Genomic DNA, 10,000 nt, shown 5'->3' on the forward strand with positions numbered 1-10,000 from the left:
CAAATCTGCACAATAGTTGCAAACATCTAAGTTCTTCCATCTTGGCCCTCAAGATGCACACATTTAAGTGCGCTATAGTTAACTTTTCTTCTTTGTTAGAACCGGATTCTTGCTGCTTCACTGAATCAGAAAGACCACTGGAAGTTTCGTGTTCATTATGCTGGCTTGTCATGTCAATTTCGTCAAGTCCATCCTCCGTAAAATACGCTAAACTAGATGCTTCTATGAAGCATACACTGGCTTGCCTGTGGTACGTGCTACAGAAAATCAGAAGGCACTGAATTGTGTGGTATTGAAATACAGCATTCCAGTCTCTGAAGAATAACAAATAAAAGAGAAGCGAGAAACATTGGCTTCTGGGCTGACATGTTGATAATTTTCAAGTTCCCTCACAACTTCTTTTCACCACAAGTGTGCCCTATGAGCATCCGAAAACTTTGTAATACTAAACTTCACTGAAGTCAAGCCCTGTTTCGCGGGGTTAGTGTTGGGATGGGAGACCAAAGCAATAAACCCCTCATAAAAAACAGAAACATCTGACCGAAAATACTATTAACGCTAACAAATGCGAACTCAGCAAGGTACAGATTCTGGTAGCTTGCTTTATGCAAAACAAATATTGATGAAAAAGCAAATAAATATTGATACACAGTTTTCAGAAAGAGCAGAAGGAAGTTTCCCGGACGGTCGATCGAGAATAAAATATTTACGACATGAAAACAACATTAATTTTGAACCGTGAATATATAAAAAGTTACGATCAGCGACAAACATTTTGGGAGATTTTTGCTACGTTCAAGTAAATTGAAAAATCGAAAATTTAACTAAAGGCATCCGGCTAGGCGTACATCTCTGCGACTCGATACCGCTTGCACTAACTTTAAGATCAGGAACTTTCTTCTTCAGGAAACTTTCACAGTTCTGTGCTTATCTCCTTTGGCATTTGGTTGCAGTGCAGTTCATATCATGATTTTCACATATTTGTTCATTTAGTACACATTTGTTCTCAACATATAAACTTTCTTTCAGTTTGCGGACCAACCCCGGCCAAAACAATCGCTCAACAGCATCTTTTAGTGTGGGTCTACCGCAAACGGCGTGTGCATAAGTGAGTTGTTTGAGCGTTCCGAGGAAGAAGCTTAATACAACAAAAAGCAATATGCTCACAAACGACATACTGTCATGGGCTACATACTTCGCCACAACTTGATCGCGCAAACAAATGATATTTGGTATGATCACGCTCAATCATATGGTTTTGCCTGTCAATAAAAGGCATTATTATACTTATTAGACTTAGGATCGAAATTCTCCAATCACAATTAGCTATTTTAACAACTTGTTTCCTCAGAAGGACGTCTCTGAAGCTGCCTAATCAAAACACTATCCACTTAGTGCTATAAATTCACACAAACCACCAACACCTGCTTCCCTTCGTTTCTTTCAGGAGGGGTTAGTTAGTATCTGTCTATCGTTAGAATCTCTCGACTCCTGTCTCGTGTTGCTATCGCACACCCACTAAAATTCGGTCATTCCTGGTCGTTTTATTCCTACTCGTTTAGAACCAAACAACTACCTCCTAAATGTCAACACCAGTAAATGATCACGCAAACGAAGCCAATGGCGAGAAATAATATTTCAACTGAATAGCTTGAAATAAAATTTGCGCGAAATCTCTCTCTTTAAAAAAGTTAAAGAAATGTAAGGGCCGTTTATACGAGAGAAAATAAAACGCGAACAGCCCATATAAATGATGCAAAATCTACGTTCACAGCTTTCTCAAGCCCCTGCTTATCCTGGCCTGGGAGTTTATACTCGTATAAATAGTTCCTTTCGCGTATTATGTACGCCGCGTCCAGAGTAAGCCGCGGCTTATTTTCTCTCGTATAAACGACCCTATTGTTGTTTTCTCAAGTTAACAATAACTTCATTTTACACAAGAGTGACTATACTGAAATCTTTTTCTGACCTTAATTAAAAACGATCGCCAGCTGTAATCATTTGCCACAACGTTCATGCCTACAAATTCCTGTCATCTTTATTTAATGCGTATTAAATTTCAACTCACTTATGCAAATTAGTTAAACTCGAATACTACACAGCACAATGAATCACAACAGTTGAAACATCTCACAAAAACCTTTTCCAGCATGAAATTTATTGAAACTAACTAAATATTTACTATTGGAGACAAAAAAACACCTTTCTATTCCAATTCCGTGCGTGCAAACAAGAAACAATTCGTGTCACAAACCATACGATATGCAAATAAATATATTTTTCAGTTCAAGATTGAACTCTTTCCTAAAGAACCTTTTCCAAAGCACAAAATAGACAACAACCTTTCTTTCCAATAATTCTTCACTGTCACATTTTCAATTATTTTTTTACCTGAAAACTGTACAGCTTGACTGCAAATTAAATGCCAATTGCCAGACAAATGAGATGCCACTTCGGTAAACACTGTGATACATTCAAGACATTCGATTCCTTTTACACCTATACTCAATTTCCCACTTACTGTCAGTGTTCTACATACCAGCACAGTTTATAAAATAAGATTAGAAACAAGACACACTTTCTCATATCCGACCGCAATTGTTCTCGAAGACCATCCCTCGTCGCTTTTAAGATTCCAGATATTTATTTTCCCCGCCTGTTTCGTTATTTCAATTGACGTTCCATTCTTGATCTCATAAAGATATATTTTTTCCACTAAAACGCCATCACCGTTACCACGACTTTCGACGCCATTGCGGGTTTAATAATTAAACGTTCATCTGTGTGCACCAAGGAAATCTACGTATTCCCCCAGCCCCCTCAAACCTAACAAAATACACAAACAAGACTCTATGTTCAAAGCCACTACTTAGCAGGGGAGTGACAGGCAAGACTTTTACCGACACGGAAAAAAAAAATTAAAAAACACGAAACTAAACACAGATTCCAACTGGTTTGCCATACTGGCAAGCCAGTAATTATCGACAGAGGCGAAAGGAGCTGACAAGTTCGTTTCGCATTGTGAAGTAACAACTTCAGTGCATCCGGGACAGGACCACTTCATTGGATTGTTCATTTGTAATTGATGGGATTGTTTAGGCGTAACTTTACCAAACTTGATATGTAATTCGCCTCTACAAGAGTTACAAACCAACAAGCGGTGATTTGCGGGCCATCGTTCTTGAACAAGTGGGGCAACTTGTTTTAGCTGTGTTTGGGCCGGGGTTTAGATGAATATCCTAGCTAATTAAGATGCGCGTTAGCTGAAAAGTGGAAGTGTTGTTTGGGTATCTACTGAGCCTACCGCCAAGGAACTATTATTATTATTATTATAGGTCTATCACTACGTAATGCGGGAAATGTTACTGAGTATCGCGACACAGCCTGTGGCTTAGGATACTCCATGTCATCTGTTCAGTCCTTAATATAATTAAGTGTTTCAGAGAATTCTGCCTGACCCCAGCAAGGTTATTCGTTGTAAAATTTCCATGCAATATTGCATTCCCAACTGTCTCAGCCGCATTTCAAATCCTCTCGAAACTGTTCCCAGAGCACCAATTACTATTGGGATGACTTGAACTGAACGGCAGTTCCAGATTCGTTTGATCTCATATTTCAAGTCGCAGTAATTATCAATCTTCTCTCTTGCCTTGCTTAATACTCTTGTGTCGAATGGGCAGGCTTTTGTAAACTTTGCCTTGTTTACAAGAGATTACAGCTTATCGAACTCTCTCTCAATCAGTCAACTCGACTGAGTTTATAACTAAGCGTTTAATAAACCTCTCGTGTTTGTCTTACAACGGGTGTGTAAAACTACTCTAACTCTAAAAAAAGGAAACCTAAACTTATATGTTCATGTATCGCTTGATCTAATATCTTATTGGTCGTTGCTAAGTGAGAATCAATGAAAGTTCATTTAGGTTATGTCAATCAATGGTGCTTTGGCCTAATCGAATTACGGAGTCTCCGACAAGGCAACATCAATTATAATGCATGATTTCTCTTCCTTATTTAGGAGCACGATATCGGACTTGTTGTGTCCAATGTGATGGTTTGTGTGGATCTTAAAATCCCACAAAAGTTTTTGCTTCTCAGAACAACGGATTGGGTCGGGTTCGTGGTCATACCATTTTGTTGTCCTTTCAAAACCACATCTATCGCTGAGATTCCAATGGATAACCTGGGGGACCTTATCGTTTCTCAATTATTATTATTATTATTATTATTATTATTATTATTATTCAATGGCCTACAGTTGTTTTTTAATGTCCTCTTTCCTACTTAGTTGAATCACATCAGTGGAATGTTATGGAAGCGTGGTGTTTTGGGACTTACAGGTAGAATGTAGAGACACCGCTGGTTTACAGCAAGCAACGACGGCAGGCTCTATTATTACCGCAAGCGTGGGGACAATGCTATTCCCAGAGGGTAGGTAAAACAAAATATGTTCCATTGTTAACAGCGATTAAGGTGGCTCCCTAGAGTTTTTGCGAATACCTTTACTACAAGGCACGAGTTTCAAAAAGAAACCTAATTAATTTCTCTTGAAGTTTTCCCTATAGAGATTTACCAGTATGGGTACCGATATAATAAGGCTTATTTTTTTGGTGTCAATTTTTGGATTATGGCCGTTACCATGGCAACATTACATCGAATGACAGGGAGATATATTCTCTGTTTTGACCTAAATTTCTTAATATTTATACTTTTCTTCGGTGAAATTTTTTTTGTTCTTTGCCACATTATGGAAATTATATTGCCTGACATTTTGAAGTGGCAAAAAGTCAAGGTCGTTTAGACGGTTTTGCCAATATTCTGTAATTTGTCATTTTTCTAAATATATTGGATTAGCTAATACAGATTTTAACAAATTTTTGAGTATTTGATAGGAACTGTATGTGGTTAGAGCTGAGCCAATTTCAAAAAAAATTACCGAAGTGAACACGAGAAAATTAGCAGTTGATATTACAGATTTGGCCACGCTGACGTCACAAATATCAGAAAAACACGCACGATTCAGGCTTTACGCGCCATACTAGTGCCCAGCTTGCGCGCGGCCCTAAAACTCTAGGGAGCCTCCTTAAACGTAACTAATAATAATAATAATAATAATGATTATGACGATGATTATGATTTTAAAAGCTCATAGATAATACTTTTTTGCCTAAGTCTTTTGAGTATAATAAATCATATTGGGACTCACTAGAAAACTAATGAGGTGTGAAGAGATTGATTTTACTCGTGCCGGATTAGCAAAAAAGGTTAGTCTTCTGTTCTTCTTCGTGTTTTCGCTTACCAGTTTTGTGACTGGACGCGTTAGATCTGGTTACCGTGTGAGGCACGCATTCATTGCTGGAAAATCTGACACCGAGACAAGTATAGGCTACAAGTAATCCCTTACCTTTTGAAATGCGTGTTTTCCAGAAAAAAAACCTATTCACGCTATTGTTTCTCACCCACCCCTTCCCCCCAACCACCATGCCCGTTGGCCTTATCTCCTTTCCCTCCACACCTAAAACATAAAATGTAGTCTAAAGTAAAAAAAAAAAAACAAAAAAACAAAAAACCACACACACACCCTTACCGAAAAAGTAAGGAGTCCCCTGTGCTGTAGTTTGCAGCTTCACACTCATCCCAGAGTTGGGTGGAGGCTGGGCGAAGAACTACCACCTGTCCCCAGAGCCTGTGTTGGTCACGGAAATCTCTTAAGAAGCATGATGCGTCCTTTGGTTGCAAGAATAATGACGATGATGATGATGATGATGATGTCACTCTCGTTGGTACCCCATCATTTTTCCTTAGATTCATTGACATAAAAAAGATCACCGAAGTTCAGGACTTGCCTTCTTCCGAAGGAAACGGTGAGAAGTCGTGTTTCAATGTGGTGACACCCAAGCGAACTTTCGAGATTAGAGCAAAGGATGAAGAGGAAAAGAAAAGGTATAAGGCGTTTCCCTTCATAAGACAACTCCCTGTCTCTCTGCTTCTGTTTATTTATCGATTTATCCATCCAATTAGCCATCATTCCATCCATCAACAACAACAACAACAACATGCTTTATCTTCCCCTTTTAGCTACCTCACAGACAATTAATTCATTTATTTATAAAAAGAGAAAAAGGACTGGCTACCTGAAATAAGCATAGAGTTAAAGAGGACAAGCAGCAAGTTTAACAAAACCGATAATACTAGTTTAGGTCGGTACAAAAACACAGACAAACACACGTACACATAACACGCAGTGAGCAAAAATAAAATTATACAAAGAGGAAAAACTATTTGATAAAAAAATATAAGTAGAATTAAAAATAGTACATGAAGTAAGCAAATGGTATCCATCAGTTCGTCCCTATTGTCTGTCTGTCGTGTTGAGGGGGAGGGGACAGGGGGTTCAAAATATCCTGCATCCCGTCCCCTGTTTTCCCGCCTCCGGTACTTTTTTCACCGAGCTCCCTTATGTTATCGCGTTTCTCCCACCCCTAATAAATTATTTCTCTCCCACCTTTTTAGAACTCCCACTTCCTGCCCTCTACTCCCCCGCTCTCCTACCCTCCCGTATTCCTCCTACCCCTGTCCCTCCCTTCCCTCTCAGTCTCCGTTTGTCTCTGTCTGTAACTCTGTAAACCTAAATGCTGCTTAAACCTCAAGTCTTGCTGATATTTCTTACAGGTGGCTCAACGCTCTTGATCATCTTCGGTACTGGACGAAGGAAGAAGTATCTTTCAACGAAGGCAAAAATATACCTTGTACTGAAAATCACGAGAACTTACTGTAGGTTCACTTGCTTAGCGAAAGTCGCAAGCATTCCAAAAAGCATGTAACATTCTGTTCTTTTATATTGTATGTATCTCATGTAGTTATACAGCCTTGGGACACCAAACTAGCCAATATACTAACGCGCTTTATACCTAAGTGATATTATTTAGCGGAAACAAATCAAATAAAAAACAGTTATAAAGTGTTAAAAACAGACGAGAATCTGTTTTCAAACTTGACTTTTGTTTCAGAACTGGCTATGAAGAGCCTTCCATAATCTGTGAGCAGTTTATTTGAGTCTTTCTGTGTAAATGAAGTAGTTCTTCTTCACAAGTTTATCCAGCGCCTCCTTTTTTGTCGCACTGCTTAGCTCACATTGGTTTGAAGTCAAGTCGTAGTACAGTTGCAGCTAGCGCACTTGGGATCTATGCAGCTCTTGAAACATGATGGGTATTCCTCGAGTACGATTGTGTTGTACGCATGCCCAAGAAGCGCTTGATGCATGATGGATAATTTGGTAACCACCAATAATACAAAGATTGGCAAACGGAGAGGCATCTTGCATCGAGACTGAAAATAAAAGACAAATCTGAACAGTGGATTACCCATAGGCTGGAAGTGATCAAGTATTCCTTATGGAGCACTAAAATCACTGATGTCTGGGGAAAAACGGTGATGGAGTATTTGGAAAAAACACCGTGAAAAATGTTCATAAGAGCAAAGTTGACCCCTTTTAGGGTGTTCCTCGCATCCTTACTGCGCATAATTTACGTCCTCAATGAGCGCGAGTATTTGCCTTGACAATGAGCTTTCAAGTGAAGCTATGATCTTCGCAGTTATAAACGCAATTTTTACAATTGCGTAGTGAGGCCTGAAAAATTCAGGACTTCAACGGGGTTTGAACCCGTGACCTCGCGATTCCGGTGCGACGCTCTAACCAACTGAGCTATGAAGCCACTGACGTTGGGAGCTGGTCATTTGTGGGTTCTAATGGTTTTGTAAAAATTGCGTTCATAACTGCGAAGATCATAGCTTCACTTGATTTCATATCCGCAGTTCATTTATATATAAATGATGTGAAACTCTGCATTTAGAGCCAGAGAGGGGTGAGTTGATGACGTAGTGGTCCAATTTCCTTACATTACTTGCAAGATCAGGCAATTTGAAATCACTATTATGAAAGATTATAGCCCAGACAAACAATTAGGCCCTAGATGTCCTTACTATTCTTAGTTTTTGCTACATAACAACGAAATTTTCGATTGTTCAATTTTCGAACATTTCTCGCGCAACTCCGTAAAAAACACTTGGAATATAACGGGCATACAGGACAAAAACAAGCACGCTGACGCTGACCCCATCTTTCTACTTCGTTGTTTCAATGTCCCATGCATGGATAATACTAATATGCTATAATTGTAAAGCATTTACAAAAATGTCAAGCCTTGTTGTCGAAACAAGTCTGGTATCATGGGCTTGACCATATTTACAGTTGTATGATCACCATGCAAATTTCAACAGGAAAAATATGCCTACCTTGTTTACCAATCAATTCCATGCTGTACAGAACAAAACATGTTTGGCTATTTACAGTATATAGTGTATGTTGAATAAAAATAAATAAATTTGAGGAAGTAAACAAATGTCAATCTACATTTGATCAAATTAAATGGACACATCAATGTAGATGTTTTGTACATGATTGTCCCTAGAACGTGTAGGGCTCAAGCCCCTGCGGTCTGATTTTCTCATTATCATCTCCATTCACTGTCATCAAACATCCAGTTTTCTTAAAAAGTTTCTTAACAAAGTGGTTGTCAGAATGTAGCTCTCTCCATGCAGCACCAGCCCAGAAGATCACTCGCTTCTACCGCCGATAAACATATCGGTCGAGCCTAGAACTAAATTGGCGCAAAAGCGTGAAGCCATAAGGTCACATTCACATTACTGCTGAGAAGATCAACACAAAGAAACTAAAAACATTATTTTCGACACCAAATGTTTTCTTGGAAGAAAACGTATCACACAGCAGTATAGAGATTCAAATGTAAAGCCTCATAGGGCAAAAACCATTGCTAAATGAATTCTACAGGAACCGCCTAAAAGAGGCGTCCATTGAAATATGTACTCAAGATCGAGAGCAAAACCATAAGAAAGGCAACAGAAACGCCCACGTACAACAGAAATAGCCCACGTACAAGGGAGTCGTGTAGGCCGGTCAACCCTTTTTAACACGTAAACAGCCAATTAAAAAAATCCAATTAATTCAAAAATCCCATGACCCCAGACCCCTTCGTTTCTCATGCCAAGGTTTCGCCGGCTAAGAGTAGCAATAAAGGCTATGGGGCAAAAATAACTTCCGGGCAAAGTCAGTTCCGACAGACCGCTGGAAACAATGGCGCTGCGTCAGCATTGCAGTGAAACACTAAATTGCTTCATAATTGAATTAAAAATTCACAATTGCTTCAAAATTCAACTTCCGTATGAGCGCTAACCGTTTAAACCGGTGTTTGTTTGATGAATTTACGTTGTCTTGACTAGCATACGCTGAATAAAGAGAATATTCTCCGATTTGAAAAACAAAGATTCGAGCTACAAATCAAGGAATCATAAACATTTAAAAATGTATCTTCATTCGTAGTAAAATATTAACATTAAGTAAGAATCTCTTGCCTTAAGACGCTCACTGTTAACTCCTTTAGAAAGAATGCTCTTTTGCAAACTGTGTGATCCAAGGTTTTCCTTGATAACAGATCTTTTTACAGTGCTAGAAATAAAATTAAAAAATCTAAGTTGTCCCTATTTTAAAAGCCAGGCAACCAAACCCGTGAATTTGGTTGCCCTGATGAATCCTTGGTTGCCCGTTAGAAAAACCTACACATTTAAGTACACTGCTCAAATGCTCATAAAAATTTAAAAAGTTAAGCCGGACGACCGGACGACCGCTGATTTCGAGCCCTGTAATTTTAAAGCACGGATTAACCAGTCGGGCCAATCCCCTTACTGTAACGCCCTTCCCCTCTCCCCCCCCTCTCCCCCACATCTCTAGACTTACATTTATGGCCGGCTGATGAATAAAACCAATATTTTCCACCGGCAAAGAATATCACTTATCTGATGGCTTTGCTGCCATTCTGTTCCAAACAGATGCCATAAAAAGGCGACAAATAAGTCGTCGAATGATCTTTTTCTATTTTTATTTATGATTTTGCGTATAACATCGCAAAGCCAGTTGTGTCCAAAT

General features: G+C 39.0%; 2 protein-coding genes across 3 annotated transcripts in view; one reads left to right on the forward strand and one right to left on the reverse strand.

Annotated features, from left to right (window-relative positions):
* LOC138045430 (myb-binding protein 1A-like protein) overlaps positions 1-6,970 on the forward strand; it is a 37,535-nt gene extending 30,565 nt beyond the window's left edge. Inside the window, exons 7-9 of one of the 2 annotated variants that reach the window (XM_068891937.1) lie at positions 4,286-4,428; positions 5,803-5,940; positions 6,670-6,970. In XM_068891937.1, the coding sequence (XP_068748038.1) occupies positions 4,286-4,348 (63 nt within the window). In that variant the 3' untranslated portion in view covers positions 4,349-4,428; positions 5,803-5,940; positions 6,670-6,970. The other variant, XM_068891938.1, reaches the window with a different exon arrangement.
* Positions 6,971-9,073: 2,103 nt separating this feature from the next.
* The window catches only part of LOC138045427 (uncharacterized), a 27,337-nt gene continuing 26,410 nt past the window's right edge, over positions 9,074-10,000 (reverse strand). Inside the window, exon 2 of the transcript XR_011131581.1 lies at positions 9,074-9,523. The gene's annotated coding sequence lies outside the window, so the exon portion shown is untranslated. The remainder of the gene's footprint in view (positions 9,524-10,000) is intronic.

Source organism: Montipora capricornis, chromosome 4 (assembly GCF_036669925.1).
Source record: "Montipora capricornis isolate CH-2021 chromosome 4, ASM3666992v2, whole genome shotgun sequence".
Taxonomy (NCBI): Eukaryota; Metazoa; Cnidaria; class Anthozoa; order Scleractinia; family Acroporidae; genus Montipora; species Montipora capricornis.